Source organism: Corvus cornix, chromosome 2 (assembly GCF_000738735.6).
Source record: "Corvus cornix cornix isolate S_Up_H32 chromosome 2, ASM73873v5, whole genome shotgun sequence".
In the NCBI taxonomy this organism is placed as follows: Eukaryota; Metazoa; Chordata; class Aves; order Passeriformes; family Corvidae; genus Corvus; species Corvus cornix.
Genome location: NC_046333.1, coordinates 106,716,337 through 106,733,826, shown reverse-complemented (window position 1 = coordinate 106,733,826; position 17,490 = coordinate 106,716,337). Strand labels below are relative to the sequence as shown.

General features: G+C 40.3%; 1 protein-coding gene across 1 annotated transcript; it reads right to left on the bottom strand.

Annotated features, from left to right (window-relative positions):
• Positions 1-96: 96 nt before the first annotated feature.
• Positions 97-17,004, bottom strand: RMC1 (regulator of MON1-CCZ1). The gene is made up of 19 exons (XM_010396384.4): positions 16,921-17,004; positions 14,259-14,335; positions 12,859-12,943; positions 12,429-12,485; positions 11,241-11,327; positions 9,486-9,626; positions 7,805-7,908; positions 7,263-7,352; positions 6,511-6,616; positions 5,124-5,235; positions 4,081-4,125; positions 3,610-3,663; positions 3,178-3,306; positions 2,717-2,823; positions 1,909-2,028; positions 1,633-1,710; positions 1,380-1,484; positions 1,226-1,294; positions 97-1,078 (listed from the first exon to the last, which is right to left on the bottom strand). Exons 3-19 carry the CDS (start codon positions 12,940-12,942, stop codon positions 842-844), a joined length of 1,725 nt encoding a protein of 574 aa, XP_010394686.2. The 5' UTR covers position 12,943; positions 14,259-14,335; positions 16,921-17,004; the 3' UTR covers positions 97-841.
• Positions 17,005-17,490: the final 486 nt, after the last annotated feature.

The window sequence follows — 17,490 nt, the reverse complement described above, 5'->3', positions numbered from 1 at the left end:
GAAGAGTCTTTCAGAATGTTGTGGGTTTCATGAGAGCTTGTTCTCCAAAAACTTGTTTGAAGAAGGTGACATGTTCTTCACAGTGCTCACCTTAGGGGGACAAAATAAAAGTTAATGTTCACTTTACAACTCAGAAACCAAGAGCCAAGATTGTGTAGTTTCACTTACCTTAATTTATTAGTACTAACTCTTATCTTTAACATGTTTGAGTACAGGAGTTGAACAAATAGAAAGCACTGGAATACTGAGCTATTTCCAGTTCTGTGACTCATTCTTGAGGTGAAGTAGATGTTTGATCTAGTTTCTGTATCTAGTTCATGTATCTAACCAGCAGATTCACAGCCATGAGAGCCCTTTACTGTCAAGATACAAGAGCTTGGGGTGGGATTCTGTGCCAACAGCATGTCTGGTGATTGCAAACATGTTGCTGGTGCAAAAGTTTGGCTTGGCTTTTAAAGGAAGAAGAACTGTAGCATAAAACAGGGCTTGAATTTTTTGTAATTAGTGGAAATAGACAACTGAACTCAAAGGTTTCCCAACCTGGTTGCTGACTTCAGGAGAAAGCACTAATTGGAGATAATGGCTCTGCTAAGCTAAGCAGTGAGAGCACCTGCAAGTCAAAAAGGTTCATCTGCGAGTTTATGTTTAGCTCAGCCTCTTTACTCCTGGGTGCAGCAGACAAAGGAGTAAGACAAGTTAATGTGGAACTGTGCTTAAAGGTAGGTACAAAACATAGGCTAAAAAGTACCATGAGTTTTATCTTCTAATATAGGCTCAACTGGATTGGAAATGAAACAAGTCTTAGTTGTGTTTGTACAGCTGAGTATCTTGGTCAACCTGCTTATTGCTTACCTGGTGTGAAGCTGGGGTTTCCTCGTAACCGCTGGTTTCTTTGCTCAAAGAATCGGAATATGGTGTAGAAAAGCATCTCATCCTCTGCTTGTTTCGCTGCATCGAGGAATTTGCGGGCTGAAATGCTGTCGTGTCCTCCAATACCCCTGATGAATCTCAAGGCAGCCAAAACTTGGTGTTTGGACAACAGAACTTCCACTATTTCATCATTTGCTGTGGAAAGCCTCTGTGAAGTCAATCACAGCTGTAAGACAATGCTTCCAATGCATGCAAATGACTGATGCTAGTTAGTCACCTCAAGCCTGGTCAGGGAAGCTGTTTGACCAGTCTAACCCACATCTGGCATGGAGTTACTAGAGTGAGAAGTGCTTACTTTTAACATGTCCAGCGAGAGCTGATGTGCAGGAGGGTAAATGCTTTCCAGGGAAAGTAAGAGACAAGCCTAGGGCAAAAGTAGAAATAACCTTAAAATTCTGAAGACTTCTCACCTCCCTCACTAGCTTATTGGAGCTACTTGTCTTACATACCAAAGGCTTTGAGTCACTGAGCACATGGTACTGCAGAAACTGATGGAGCATGTAGAACAAGTTGTGTTGAACAAGGGTTTTGATAACCAGCTCATACAAGTAGTGCTGTGAATGTAGGAAGAAGACAATGAAAGGTATGTCTCTATACCTGTTTTTATAATCTAGAAGTCAGTATTGTATAGGACTTGCACATGTGACCAAGACTAGACTTGCCCCAGAATGGGGCAATGTAGTTAGCACATAAGTGATTTACCTGAACTGCAATCTGGAACTGGTTGAGAGAGCGAATGTATTCCATCAAGACAGCTATAGTGAACTTATGGGGTGCTTCCTGGACAAGGAAGAAAGTGTTAGTGGGAACTTGCATAGCTTTTCTGTTAATAACCCCGTAAGAATGGGCATCAAAATATCCTAATCCTAACAAAGCTTCCTGCAGCCAATTTCAAGCAGTCAACTTAAGTTGGCTGTTCTGATACTGCTACCAAATTAGCCCTTTAAATAATTTAATTAGCCCTTAAAATTAACTTACCTTCTTTTCTGTAAAAACAGATAAAACATGTGTGTACATATCAGACTGGTCAATAACTGCTTGAGTGCGGACAGGACGTTTCAGGAGTGGATTACTTCTACTCAGGCCTGTTTCTACCACCTAGGAGAAAACAAAGTCTTTTAGAAAGAAAACTGTAGTGTTGTAGTACAGTTCCAAGTCAGTCACACTTGTACAGACTGTTTTCTGTTTCAAACATAACTATAAATATGTTTTGTTAACAAGGAAATTCGTATCTGTGGTCACATTATATTAGATGCATCTTGTTCAGCAGGGCTTTCATATTAAATTTAGAACTGCTCTTTAAAGTTATATAAATACAGCTGCTATTATATACCTCAAAGCCAGGAGATGAATCAAGCTAACTACACTGCCACAGGCCCTCAGGCTTCCAAGAGTTTTGAGTATGTGACTGTACTCTGAGCTAGTGCTCAAATTGGGTATTTTAACAGAAGTAAGTGCGAGGTATCAGGACTGCCTATGTTACGCCACGATACAGTGTGCAGTGAAATCAGTGCTTTGGAAACCAAGGTAGTAGTTACTGATTCACAGATGCTTTTTCAGCTTCTACCTTCTCTCTGCTTTCAAGCACTGGGGTATATTAACTCACAAGTGTTAAGTGAGGATCACTTTGCACAGTAGACTTTTACTGGGAGCCTGAGGCAGTCAGGACCTTTTGAGGTAAGCCTAAATTTCCTAAGTAGAAAGAGCATGCCTGCACCTTCATGCCACCTGAGAAGCAAACAGAATTGTCCTGTCTCTGTAAGCCACTCTAGCTAACATGGTTTACCATAGTATAGCTTTGCTCAGCTTCCAAGTACTTCTTGTATTCATGATTCAGTTTGTCAAAAACAGTTGCAATCACAGATAGTGATCCTCTTTCTGGCTCACTGAGCACTGAAAAGATAAAAAGAAAAGAAGAGCTGTGAGGAGAAGTAACCAGGAGCTTGAATGTTGCCTTTTTCAAAAGGTGATCTCTATTCTGTACTTAATTTTAAACTTTTATGCAACACTTTCAATCATGTCAGGTATATTTGAATTGAATGGTGGGGGCAAGGGGGGAAAGTTAATTTTTTCATGCTGTTAAATTCCTTTAGAATAGTGACTGAGGGTAGTTGGGGCAAATGACATCCCACAGGACCAAGGTCACTTCAGGGGTGATCTCAAACCTAAAACTAGCTTAGCTAACTTGGGTGAGTATGAATAAGCAGTTTTGTACTTTCAAGATACAGACAACACACTTGAACTTACTTTGAGAGCATACAGACAGGATAACCATTTTGCATTCTTTTCTCTGGAGAAGGAAATCCATTAGTTTTCCTTTATCTAGCAAGAGGTTAACTACAGGTTCAAGTTTCACCTGAAGACTCCAGAGGTAACCTTGATTTGAAGGAGTAAACAAAGTGAATTGCCTTGTACAGTATAGCCTAGACATACAATTTTTCCACGCTTAAATGAACACAAATCTAGATTATTTGCCTTTCTAAGCCTGTATTTTAGAGCAGCATTACCCTTGAAAAGTTGTAGAGATAGCATCATCCTCAGTTATCACTACCAAGAGTGATCAACTCAGCAGATGTACCTAATAAGCCACTTAAGTTTTAAGCTGCTTTGTGCACTGAAAGTGTACACCCTAGCCCCCCTGATAATGAATACTGTAGAGTCCAAGAGCTCACCACTTACCTTCACTTGCACTGATGATAATATCAGGTTGAAAGACAATCCAAGAAGAAGAATCTAAATGTTAAAGTTTTAACATCCATATTAACATTGATTCTAAACTGTTTCTCCTGAATTCACATTACTGTAGAGAAGCAGATCCCATTAACATACTTTCATTTACTGTCACTTTTACTTCTGAGGTTTTGAACCATCTTCTTGGAATGATGCCTTCAATCTTACAATGTCCTTATTCAATAATTTCATACATGTGTCTCAAATAATCAGGAAATGTGGTATTATACTAGACTTCAGTGTTTACAACTCTGTGAAAGCATTATGAGGCTATTATGAAGCATATTATTTTGTCTTGAAGTACATGTGCATAATTGGCTAAAACTGCTCTGTTAAGGAGCCAAGGTAGCAAATGCTTCCTTCTTCCCTGCTCGATACTTAGAATGAAGTTTTTACTTTTTGAGAGGATTTAAAGGATACAGAGTTTACATGGAACAGGAGCCTGACTTGTCACAGAAGCTGGGCCTGCAGAAAAAATAACATCTGGTGAAGAGCGGTAGTACTCTGGCAGCTCCCCTATACTGAAAAGGCAACTATGGATCTTAACACTGTAGCATGCAGTCAAAAAGAGAGACCCATTTGTGTAGCCAGATCTACAAAGAAAATCTGACACTGAGAAGGCAAACAAATCCTTCAAAACATGACTCTCTTGTTTTTCAGCCAAGTGAAATAATGCATGCATAAATATTCCAGCTCTAGTACTGTAATTCTAAATACACAGACTCCATTTGCTGTGTTTAAATGTATACTCTCTAAAAGGAGCAGTGGTTTGTACATTCTGATCCTAACCTTTGTTTAATACAGGTCTCCACCTGCAGATTTATCATACTTGCTCTCAGATGTTAAAGAGCTTTTAATATGCAATCTTTTTGTATAGAAGCACCTTTCTCTTCTACAAAGAGAACCTTGCTGCTTTATCACCTGCTACTGAAACTGTGCTCAGACTATTTCTAGTTACTCCCAGCTTGAGGGTCACACTTCTAGGGCTGGAGAACAGAAATCCAAGAAGAATCTAACCATTTAAGTCCTAATACTGATTGTAGCATTACTTCTAAACAGGTCCCAAACTTGATTCTGAGCTTGTATTGTCTTTCAGCCTCTAAATTCCTAAGTCATGTAATCCTGATTTAAGCCAGAAAAGCATGAACTGCTTTTGAGCACCCACAAGTTTTGAGAGTCATGGCCAAGAAACTCCCCAAACCCAACAATTTTCAAGCAAAGTAAAAGCAAAGTACTATAAGAAGCACGCACCTCTAACAGCAACTCTTCTGTAGCTGGCACACAGTTGGAACACCAACTTATGCTCAATTGCTTCTTACCTTCTTCCTTCCTCACCCTCTCAAATATGTATAACTCAAGTGTTAGTAGGCAGCCTCCTAAAACCTGAAGCACTCCTGTATGTGAGCTGTTACATTTAAGTACTCTTGCTAAGTGTTAGGTTATTCATTATATAGTGGTTCTACCTGCTACAGGTATTTGATAGGGTTGTATTGATCGAGGTGGAAGTACAAACTGATGGATGGTTGTGGAGCCATCAAATTCTCCTTTTAGCTTGATGTCAAATATAACTGAAGTCTGCAATTAAAAAGATGAAATTAGTATTCACAAATGTGAATCACCACCCCTTTACATGCATTCAGTCTGCTTTTCACATTTCCATCTTGTATTCTCTGTTAGAATCATAGAATAGTTGGGGTTGGAAGGGATGGACTGGGGGTGATGACATCTTTCACTTATCAGGTTCCTCAAGGCCCCACCCAACCCGGCCTTGAACGCTTTTGGTGATGGGGTATCCTGTTACAGGGTCTCACCACCCTCAGGGTAAAAATTGCTTCCCTGCATCCCATCTAAATCTATCCCCCTTTGGTCTAAAACCATTGCCCCTGGAACTGTCATTACAGGCCCTGGTAAAAAGACACCTGACTTTGACACAGCTTAGTCACGGATGCACCATTTTCCTCCCAGTTTCCAGTATCTTCCTATGATATTCTCATGCTTCTACCATTCAGTCTTGTTCAACTCAAGTCACTAACGCTTCTACCCAGTATGGACCACCATGGAAAGCAACTTTGCTTTCAGTGCCAGTGAAACTTCAGTTACTGGTGTCTCCCAAAGCCAAAGTGAGTAATGTTTTCTGGGTTTCTATAGTCATGTTTATACCTTGACCAAAACGCTGGGGAGAAAGTGCTCTGGGTTAAATGCTAATGAGTAGAATTAACATGAAATATAAATGAAACATCAATTAACCCTCCTAAGGAGGTAACATGCCCCAGTTCTTGAAGTTGTCCAAGAGAACACAATACAAGAAGTCCAAGCCTTTTCCCAAGTTAAGAGCAAAGTACCACTTCATCTTAACCACTGACCAAGCCTTGCTACTGGGGCTACAGACAAGGAAGGTTTACCTATGGTAAGACAAGAAGGCTTGTTTCATACAAGTTTTTACAGATCCAGGCATTCAAACTAAAGGAGCCTAAGTCTGTGTCATAGAAACATTATCATTCAAATATGAGAAGTTTCCCAGGATTAATAATTTAGTATCCAATTTAATTCTACCTCTTTGTATAATGCCTTAAAAGCCTACACAGTGTAGCAGCAAAGCATCAGAAGAAACTGACAAGAAGCAAGAACAGTGTAAGAAGAAAGCAGGCATTACCAACAACCCTGATTGTATGTTAGCCCATCAAGATAAAAGGATAAATTTGAATCTCTTACAGTGTTATGGTTTTGTTCCTGCAAATACTCTGGCTTTTGGCAAAGCTAAGAATATAGAAATGTAATTTCTAGAGTGTTACTAAAACCTGCCTGGAACTTCTCAAAGTTACGGCACAACATAATATAAATAAATCAGACCTCAGTATCCTGATGATGTACTACCACCAAGTTATCCACTACATTCAGTGCAAACTTCCCAGTTCTGTTCAGCTTTAAAATATGTGTCTTCTTACAGGAGCCCTCTCTATGGAAACAAAGAGAAATAAGAACTGGTCAACAAGCCTGTTTAGACTATAAAAGACGTGTTTTCGTCCTGGTTTTGCTGGGACCCAGTTTATTTTCTTCCTAGGAGCTGGTACAGTGCTGTATTTTGGATTTAGTATGAGAAAAACATTGATAAGACACTGATGTTTTAGCTGTTGTGAACAGAGCTTACTCTATATCAAGGACTTCTTTGTTTCCCATATTCTGCCAGCAAGCAGGTGTACAAGGAGCTGGGAGGGAGCAGGGCCAGGACAGCAGACCTGAACTGGCCAAAGGGATATTCCATACCTTAGGACATCATGCTGAGTAAATAAACGGGGGGAAGTGGGCCAGGAGGCACAGATCAGTGCTTGGGACAGGCTGGGCTGTGAGCAACTGTTATTGTGTCACTTGCTTTTCATGGGTTTTATTCCCTCCTCCACCCCCTTTTCATTACTACTATTAGTTTTTACTCCATTTCACTTATTAAACTGTTCTGATCTCAACCCATGAGTTTTACCTTTTGGTGCCCCTGCCACCAGGGGTTTGGGGGAGCAGCTGGTGGTACTTAGTTGCCAGCTGGGATTAAACCACAACACCCTGACACAGATGGGAAGTGCCACTACTGTTCTTCATTCTGCTCTTACCTGGGTAAGTGATAGAGTACTACTTCTGCTCCTGTACTGTTGGAAGTCCTTGAGTGATGCCTCAAATAGAGAACATAAAGCTGCCCATATCTAACAAGACAACAGGATTAAAGCATTATTTTCAATTAAAAGCTCTACCAATCTCTTAGAGCCATGCATTTTATCCTAAAAGAAGAGATGAGATTACCTAAGTCAGGTGATAATTTAATTAAAAGTGAAAGACATCACAATGCATGACCTATACCCATGCAAGTTAAGCATCTGTGAACGATTCCTCTATCAAAATATCAACTAAAAAATGAAACATTCTCTAAACTTCTGTGGTAATCGGGAACAATTTCATGTAAGATTTCTCCATTTCCTTCCCCTCCCCACCTTGCCCCAAGAGGGTTGTTTAGATGCTTTGTTCAAGGCAGTAACTGAAGTGCAATAGTGCTGCTAAAACAAGAAACAAGTGCAACCATCGTATTGTTTTTGTCTTCTCCCAGAATTCCCGAACTGTCCCACCTTCCCAAGAAAGACCTGATGAGTGAGATACGTACATTGTAGCCATAGCAATATCTCTTTCAGAAAGGCTGAGCTTGGATGACTTGGGTGCTGCAGGTAACTCAATTTCAAATTTTGATAGCTTTGACATGGTCCCACTCTGTTAAACAGCAAAACAAGAACTGTCACGGCCTGAACCAGACGGGGCCGAGCCGCGTTTCCCCGAACGCTGTATCACCAGCGCCCCCACCAGGCGAAGGGCGGCCATAGTCCAAAAGAAAGGGTTTGCGCGTTCTTGACCAAAAAAACCCCAAGTGATTTTTAACACACTTCCGTAACTTCAGAAGCTTTACCGTCTTGATTTTATAACTCCAGATACAAAAATATTTCTATTTTAGTTAAGTCAAGACAAATCTGTATGCAAATCCCATGTACAACTGGTCTGGAGATCTCAAAAGTGCAGTTCTCTTAACTTATATTCCCTCTTCCAGAAAAGTATATGCTCCTACTCTTAAATAACTGCTTCCTGGGAAGCAGAAAATATCACTACCTCCTACCATTCATCGTCTCCTTACAGCATACCCCTTCTCCTACCCAAGGCTTCCTCTCTCCTCTTCCTCTTTTCTATGGAATTTATATTTAAGCAAGTTTTCAGAGTTTCCCAAGTTTCTACTGAAATTCACTTCCCATTCTTACTGATTCATTCTTGAGTGTGAAGTGTGAATACTACAGAACTATTTCCTTTGCTAGATCTCTATTTTCAAATATTATTTTAGTACAGGACCTTTCTCAGGAGATCTTTAAATATTACCTGCTGAACACAAGATAAAAATTGTTTAGCTTCAAGCTGCAACTTGACACAAATTGTGAAGAAGGGGGAACCATAACCTAAGATGTTCAAAAGAAAACTGGGAGCAGCTAGTAGGTTCCTCCCAGACACCTAAGGGAACATCAATTCAGGATGCAGTACAGACCCTACACAAGATTAACACAAACCATGTGAATAAGCTGCCTTTTAATCTCTTTACCCTTAAACTGCCACAGAAATCTTCCTAATCCATTCATAGGAGCAAGACAAATGCTGTAGTTCCTTTCCTCATTTTTAAAATCACCTGACTGCATCATTAACTTCAAACAGATTCTAGTTCTCACAACACACTTTTTCCAAGATAAAATGAAAAATATTTTCCCAGTAACACAGTAAGTGTTGCCCACAGGGAAGAAGACCAAAAGAAATAACTACTGTAGACAAAGCCCTCTCTCTGCTTGGGACAACAGTTGTTTCTTAAGTGCTTTTTTCTTTATCTCTTTTCCATCCAGTCATATTTGGAAGGTTATAATTATAATCACAAGTGAAAGGCCCTTACTTTTTATTTTTCATACTACAGAGAGCAAATGCTCATATTAAAAGTAAATCATAAATACCTATTTAAGTGAAAAAAATTCTCTTTAAAGACATCTAAGTTGTAAAATATTTTAGTCACCGATTTTTTCTTTCCTTTCTCAAGGTCAACTGTCCATCTTTGTCTGGACACACCACTTTTCAAAGAGCATGTAAGAAAGGGTGAATTACCTAATTTTAAGCCATCACCTAGGAAATACCTTATAGATTTGCTTATTGTCATACAAGGATGTGAACACATACACTCCTGGAAGAAATTCAAGGAATAGAATATTTGGATGAAGAAGCAGTTTAAGAAAAAATTAAAATGAAAAGTTTGGAACACATCCCTTTACCTTGAAATAGAACGGCTGCAGGACATTGCCAAGGACAGTGGTTGAAAGGAGGATAACAGAGCTCTCTGGACAATACATGTACCAATTGACATTAATACTCTGATTCTTCAGAAGCTTTAAACTTCGTTTCTCTGGCAATACCTGGAAACACAGAATATTAGCATTATGTTACCACCAGTATTCCAACAGCATAAATGGTAATGCACAGGAGCAAGGAATGTAAATGAGAAACAGTTAAGTGTAAAGACATTTACCATGCTAGAATTAAACATCAGAAACCTGGCAATTATGGCTTAGGCCCCACTTTACTGTAGCTAAGGAAATAAAGCACATCAAATCCTAATGAGCTCAAAGGTGCTGTGTTTTCCCACTCATCCAGACCTGGGTATACATTCTGTGCACAATGGAGAAAACACCTGGCTTGAAACTGATGCCTTAAGAGGCCTCCTAGACACAGAGACTGGACAGGAGTAAAAGAATAAAATAGGTATTTATTTGAAAGGCCTCCAAAGGTACCCCCTGGGGCCAGAGGCTATTGCCAAGATGGACCCCAAGATGGAGAACAGGTCATGAGTTCTTCACACCTTTATAGGTTTGGTTCATTTGCATATCAGGGTTAATTCTCCAATTAAAGCTTCAGTTCAATGATGTAATTCCCCTCAGCTTGCCCCCCCTTAGAGGCTCTTTGGATTATACTCTTTGGGCCTAGGATGGTCTGGGTGACCTTGGAGAGCAGGCCAGGAGAGGCTTTGTTATGTCTACCTAGCACAAGTGAACAGAAATTAGCAAGCTACAAGAAACCTCAGAGTTACACTCTAAGCAGTACAGAATCAGGAAAATATAAAAGTTAAAACCTAGGCATCAAAACAACCGGTGAAGTTTTATCAAAAAGTTCTTCTTACAATATTCTTACTGCATTCACAGCTTCCTTAATCTTTTGTAGAACTAAGTATATAAACCAATTCTCTTCATTTTAAGGGCATAAATATCCTCTCTTTAAAAAGACACTTACTTGATTTGGTCCTTTTACCTGCATGTTTGACATTCATAATCCTTTCAGGTGCTAAATATATATTTTCCCCTTTGATCAGCAGGAAATAATGCTGCTTTTTCAGTTACTTTCTTTAGTATTAGTTATTAGTAATTCTTAGAAACATTGTGTCTTAGCTCCAGGACTGAAATTATTGCAAAGTGCCCAACTTTTTTTTTTTTTTTAAGTGTTTAAATATCCCTCATCATGAATGTCAGAATTGGTTATTTATTCATTAGACATCTTTAAAAACATATGCAAAGGTAATTACACGGAGAAACTCAATGAGGTCAACATAGAAGAAACTCTTCTGCAAATTGCAGCTATTCTAGCTAGTCAATTATTTGTTCTTTGCCACCTTTTAAGCATTTACACATCTTCCCCAATGCTGATTTGTTTTGCATGAAGTGGTATTTCACATTAGATTTAAATATTCATTTCCATACAAGCCAAGAGCATCTCTTAATCTAAGAGTTCTCAAGACTTAGTTGAGTACTCCTTTATACAAGGTTTTAAAACCTGTAAATGATAAATTTGCTCTGCCCTAAAAATGTATTCTTCTCAAAAAAATTTAAAAATTGTAGTCTGAAAACAAAATGGCAGAAGTTTTTTTTTTAACCAGTACACTTTCTCAATTACAGAGACAAGAAAAAAATTCAAATATGCTGTTACAAATTTACATTTTCAAGTCTCTAAGCATGTCCTATGGGAGTTATTTGTATTACCTGGTAGAATTCAATTCCTTGATCTGTGATGAAGACAATTTCTGTCGAACTCGTCCAGCAGAATCCTAGAATATTGGCATTCTTTGTCTTTTAACAAACAAGCAAACAAACACTCTTTTACTTGGAAAAATTAACTATTCAGATAAGCTAATACTACTAAATGAAGAACACGAGACCAAAGGCAGTTTAGGTATCCAATCTCTGGAGTTAATACTTTTGGCCAACCAGACACCCAGCATGCATCAGTTGCTTTTATAAAGCATTCCCAAACTACATATGAACACCACTACTGTATAACCTGGATTTTTGGCAGCATGTAAGATTTATAAGTTTATTACATGATCAAATTTTATTTTCACCCTAGAGGAAACTAAGTTCCTCAGCTTCAAACTCTACTGCCAATTCAACCAGTTCCTGACATGAAAAGCAGGAAGATATGTTTAGAGAAACTAAAAACGAAGTGGAAAACTTTGCCATGACTTCACTCAGAATCTACTACTATTACACTCAGAAGTTTCATTACCATAAAGGTTTTTCTAGAACGATTTACTTAAACTCATAGTCCTAAATAATGAAGCAGACAGTGCTTCAGCTTTAAAGACTACAGGGATAAAGGGATCTGTGCAAATCAGACGTATAAAAATTTACTTTAGCATTCTATTACCCACAAATGTAATTTGTTTTAGTTAAAAGTTGGAAAATACCAAACAATGACAATGGTACTTGTTTCTCATAAAATAATCATCAAAACATTAGAAAGATTGTTTAAAAATACCAAACATAGTACAAAAACTAGTAATGCTAATGTCTAATTATCTAATTAATGCTTAGTGACATTAGGATAAAACATCCACATTAACATATCTGGCACTAATATAATCACTGTCCACTGCTTCTGTATCATCAGCACTTTGTCTCTTCTCCTTACCAAACCTTGACATTTGTTGCCTTCACAGCATTTCTGCTTCCTCTAGGAAACAATTACATTCACAAGACTGGGAAGGTTTTCATGGTGTTGTTAATACTTGTTTGTTCACCTCAGTTTAGGTAGACAGTAGTGACTACATATCTCATTTCCTTTAGTGTTTTGAAAGGTACCTCAATTAGTTCTCTTGTAGAGTAGAGGTCACCAGCCTAACTAACTTTAGATTTTCACTTAAGCATATAAGCTTGGGACATTTAACTCACCTTACATTCCTGTGTATATTCTAGCTGAGGGCTATCTGGAATAAAATTCAAAAAATCCTGCAAAAACACCCATTAAGTGTATTAGCAATTATGAAGCACAGACAAAATACTTACATAGATACAAAAGAAAAGATATTAGTTTATCAGATTGTTTTGGATGAGATAGATATAGATACAGATATATGAAAAACTTGGCTTATATTCCAGAATATTTTATTTACAGAAGTTGGCTCCCCCTTACACTTTTCCTTAAGTGATGACACTAGCAAGAAAACAATGCTGCCTGTCCAGCCTCTCAGGATGATGGAGGAATTTTCACTAGAGTGTTTTTAGCCAACAGACTTTTTGAACATTTGTCTCAGAGACTTCTACTCTGGAAGTAGATGATTTCCAGCTCCAATTCCCTAGCTGCAGGGTGTAGGTTTCTTACCACACTCTTCAAAGTTCTCTGCACAGCCAGGATCTTGTTCCCCAAGGAAAATTTGATACACTTCACTTCTCCTTTGTCCTCCATCCTGTACAGAAAGAAACACAAGTTATGGAAATATTATCTAAAATAGTTTCTTAAAGAATATACCCTCAAAAAAGACAATGAAAGAGGAAAAAAAGTGCACTGCAAATGCTTCTGAATACAGATTATTACTCTTGCCTGCCAGTAATGTATTCAAAACCCAGACTGAAAGAATATGGTAGCTCACTCTTCAGAAGTCCTGAACACATCAATTACAGAATCATGGCTAAGGTCACACAAATTAGCACCTGAAATCACTGCAAATGCTCAGTTCTGTTGGCCTGTGATGTGGAACTGGAAAACTTGTGGGACTATCCAAACCTGCATTTTCAGTTCTGTCCCAGTGAGTCTGGAGTTCTGTGACACTCACCAACATCCTGCAACCTGCTCTGTTACTTCCAGAACTCCTGCTAGCTGACACAAGCCTCCTTGCTCTCCCATTAGGACACAGCCTCTGGAAGAACTTTGGATGTTAAAGGGAGAGTGAGGCTGTTTTCACACCATTAAAATCAATAAAAATGTATTCTTACCAAACAAGCATCAGCACAATTGGCACAAATAAGGTATATAGCTCCTCCAGCATATGTTATTAAGTCAAGCCAAAGAGAGTGAGACAGCCAAGTACGAAAATAGTGGAATATCATGAATTTTAGTAAGCATTTTCAGCTCCTTCAGGATTGACAAGTGTAATCAAACAAAAAAGTAAAATAAACCCAGCAACTTTCAAGACAGGCCCTACGCAATACCCACGAGATCACAGTAAACACATCTTGATTATAAATTGCTTCATCCATATCTGGATTGATGTGGCGTAAAAGAATACTTCCTTACACAGCAGAGTGCAAAGAGCCATCACTCTTAACAGAGACATATGTAAAAATAGTTTACTGTAGTCAAATTCTACAAAAAATGTTTCCACAAGAAACGGAAGACACAGAAGAAGCCAATTTAGATTAAACAAGGAACAGAAGGTGAGAAACCTACATCTAGGTTTGGACATTGTGCTTGAATCACAGGCATAACCTGCTGAACTGTATCCTTGGCTAAGTCATTGCTGCTTTAGGAATCACTCTCTCATATGTATAGCATGTTTTAATAAAAGACTGTTGTTGAAAAAAAAAAACGAGCTACAGCCTAACTACTTCTTCCCCTCAGAAGACTATAGGGAGGGAAAAGCATAATCCCTTAATTGCAAGATTATATCTAAGAACAAATCAAAATATGATCAGAAAGAACTACTTTAAAGTTTTATACCTGAATTACAGTAGACCAGGACTAAGTACCTTGCATGATTCTATCCCAAGATAAGGGGGCCTTACCTGAAGGAAATAGGATTTCTATCTTCCAAACCTTTAACAACAACTCCTGTAGCTCCACCAGATCGAACAGCAAAAACCTACAAAAAAAGTTTTGAACATATTTTTAACTCTTTCAAAGTCATAACCTTCACGTGCTGCCTCTTCTATAAGCCACATCTTTAATTTTTTCTACAAGACACAATTTTTGTTCTTCTGCAGATCCGCCAGTTCACAGAGATAATCTGGAATTCCAAGTTTACTTAGAGTTGTCAGATTGCATGGTACTGCAAGAGTCTTGTAGGCATGTTCTGAACTACTGAGCAAGTTAAATCAGTAAAAATCTGATATAAGCCTTTATCTTGGTTTTATTTCTTTTATATTTATATTTTTCTAAGTCAGGTACTAGTAAAAGTATCTGAGACATCAGGGCATTGTTTAAAACAAAAATAAGCTCATCTTGGGGATTGGAAAGAGATGTAACTCAATGACCCAGAAGCTTAATTGTGTCAGAACACGTTATTAAATAGGAATAGTTTAACAGTAACCTGCTGACTTGCATGTACCTAAGGAGTTTCAGCCAACATGCCCTAGCAACTGAGAATTCCTTCAGCACAACTTCAAATATATGTGTAGAAAACCTGCTACAGATATGACGTGTATTGAGCTGGAATAAGATAACATTAAAAAAAAAAAGAAAAGTCATGCTGTTACAACCTTTACCTAGCTTAGAAAAAGAAAGGCAGAAAAATGCCTTATTGGTACTTGTTGTATGTGCAGCAGCACTAGGCACACAGATCAGGTCTCAGGGTAACAGGGACATTGCTCTGTACTATCAGCCATGCTGCCAGTCTGCTATGCTCAGGCAGGAAATACAGGTGTCAAGACTATAAATTGCAAGCAAATCCACAGCCTTATTAGAATGACAAATACTTAGTTTAACTATTTTTGGTTTTAAGTAGATAGAAAATGAAGGCAACACTTAATCTCTGCAAGATGAGAAGATTGCATGGGCAGGTCTCTCACATGGGAAACTGTCATTGAAACGCTGGTTACACATGATTCAGAGACACAATGGAAATCAAACTATTTAAGCTTAACAAGAAAACACAGACAAATAAATCTACACTGGAAAATATGAATCCTTCAAGTGAGCTCTCAACAACCAGTTTCTATGTAGTTATATCACACCCACACTATGATACAGTATCTCCCAACAGGGTATTTCAACTAGCCCTCAAAATGTAAGACAATGGATTATAAGAAGAAATAAATGGAAAGTGGCCCAGTGGACTTGGAGGTGCTGGTTGACAGCAGCTGAACGTGAGCCAGCGTGTGCCCAGGTGGCCAAGAAACCAACGGCACCCTGGCTTGGATCAGCCATAGCGGCCAGCAGGACCAGGGCAGGGATTGTCCCCCTGTACTCAGCATTGGTGAGGCCACACCTCGAGTGCTGTGTCCAGTTCAGGGCTCCTCAATTCAGGAAGGACACTGAGGTGCTGGAGCACGTCCAGGGAAGGGCAACGGAGCTGGGGAAGGGTCTGGGGTACAAGTCCTATACGGAGTGGCTGAGGGGGCTGGGGATGTTTAGCCTGGAGAAAAGGAGGCTCGAGAGAGACCTTATCACTCTCTACAACTCCCTGAAAGGAGGGTGTAGCCAGCTGGGGGTTCCCCCCTTCTCCCCAGAGACAGAGGCAGAGGATATGGCCTTAAGCTGCACCAGGGGAGGTTTAGGTTGGACATTAGGAAGAATGCCTTCCCTGAAAAGGTGATTAGACAGTGCAATGGACTGCCCAGGGGGGTGGTGGAGTCACCATGCCTGGAGGTGGTGTTTAAGGGAAGATGTGGCACTCAGTGGTATGGTCCAGTTGACAAGGTAGTGTTCAGTGTTCAAAGGTTGGACTCCATGATCTCAGAGACCTTTTCCAAACTAAATGATTCTGTCATCATTCTGAACAGAGTGCAACAGCAAGAAACACACCCCAGAAATACTGCTCCCTCTCCAAACATGTCCACACATGGGGCAATCAATCCATGACAGCTTTATGGGGAAGAAAGCTTGAAGGTTCCAATTCCATGAATGCTGAGGTCAAAGAACGGTTACAGGAATTAGACAGTGAAATGTATCCACATTGATAAAGCCTCATGACAGGCTGTAGATCTTTTAGCTATACCGAGCTGAACTCTCAGGAGTCCATACAGGTATTAAGGAGAATATGCTTAAAAGCACTAAAGCCAAGAAATGACCGCCTAAGTCTGTGCCACAAGGAACGCTGTAATTATTCATTTTTTAATGAATATATTGAATTTCAGGAATTGAAAGGGGTGTGAAAAAAAACAGGGTAATTAAGCTAAGAGCAAAGTGACAAAGTTTGTCAGTCATGTGGGGACACTTGGAACAGAAAGGAAAAGTGCTGACTCCGATGAATTCCAGAAGACCTTACGGCAGTAAGGCAGGTGAAATCCAACCTAATAAATTGGTGAAGGGAAAAAAAGCAAACTACCGCCTCTAGCACGGTGACAGGTCCTGAGCCAGCACCCGGCGGGAAGGGGAACAACCGGGCTCATGCCCGGCAGTCGAGGGAGGGGACGGGAGGAAACCAGAGCCGGGCAGGGAACCAAAGCCAAGCAGGCGAGCAGCAGCGGGCTGGGCTGAGCCCCCCAGGCCCGGATCCGCGGCCCCCACCTGCTTGTTGGCCTCGTCGAAGAACACGCAGTTCACGGGGTTCGCCTTCTCGAAGTGCACGGGCCGCGCGCACAGCGCCAGGTAGCAGCCGCCGCCCCTCGCTCGCCCCTCGCCTTCTCCCGCTGCTGCTGCTGCTGCTCCTCCCGCCGCCGCCGCCGCTGCCGGCCCGGCGCTCCCGCGCCTCGTCCTCGCCCGGCCCCGGCGCCTCACGGCTCATGGCGGGCGGCCATTGCCGACCCCCGCTCCGGGCGGCCGCTTCCTGTTTACACTCCCCTCGCGCGTGACGCGCTGCTTCCGCCTTAAAGGCGCCGCGGCCCGGGGGAGGGACGCGGATCCCCGCTGGAAAGGGCCGCTGGCGGGTGCCGGGACACAGACCTTGGCCGGAGAGACGGCGAAGTGCGTCTGTGTGGTGCTTAAATTTCTACTTCTCCTCTACTAAGTTGTGCCTCTCCGCTTTAATCTGAAAGGTTTAAATTGGTCCGATCTCAGGTTTTGTTTTGGTTTTTTTTTTTTCCTCTCCTAACTTTCCTTTTCTAAGCCAGCGTCTTCTCCCTCTTGTGCTCGCTGTAT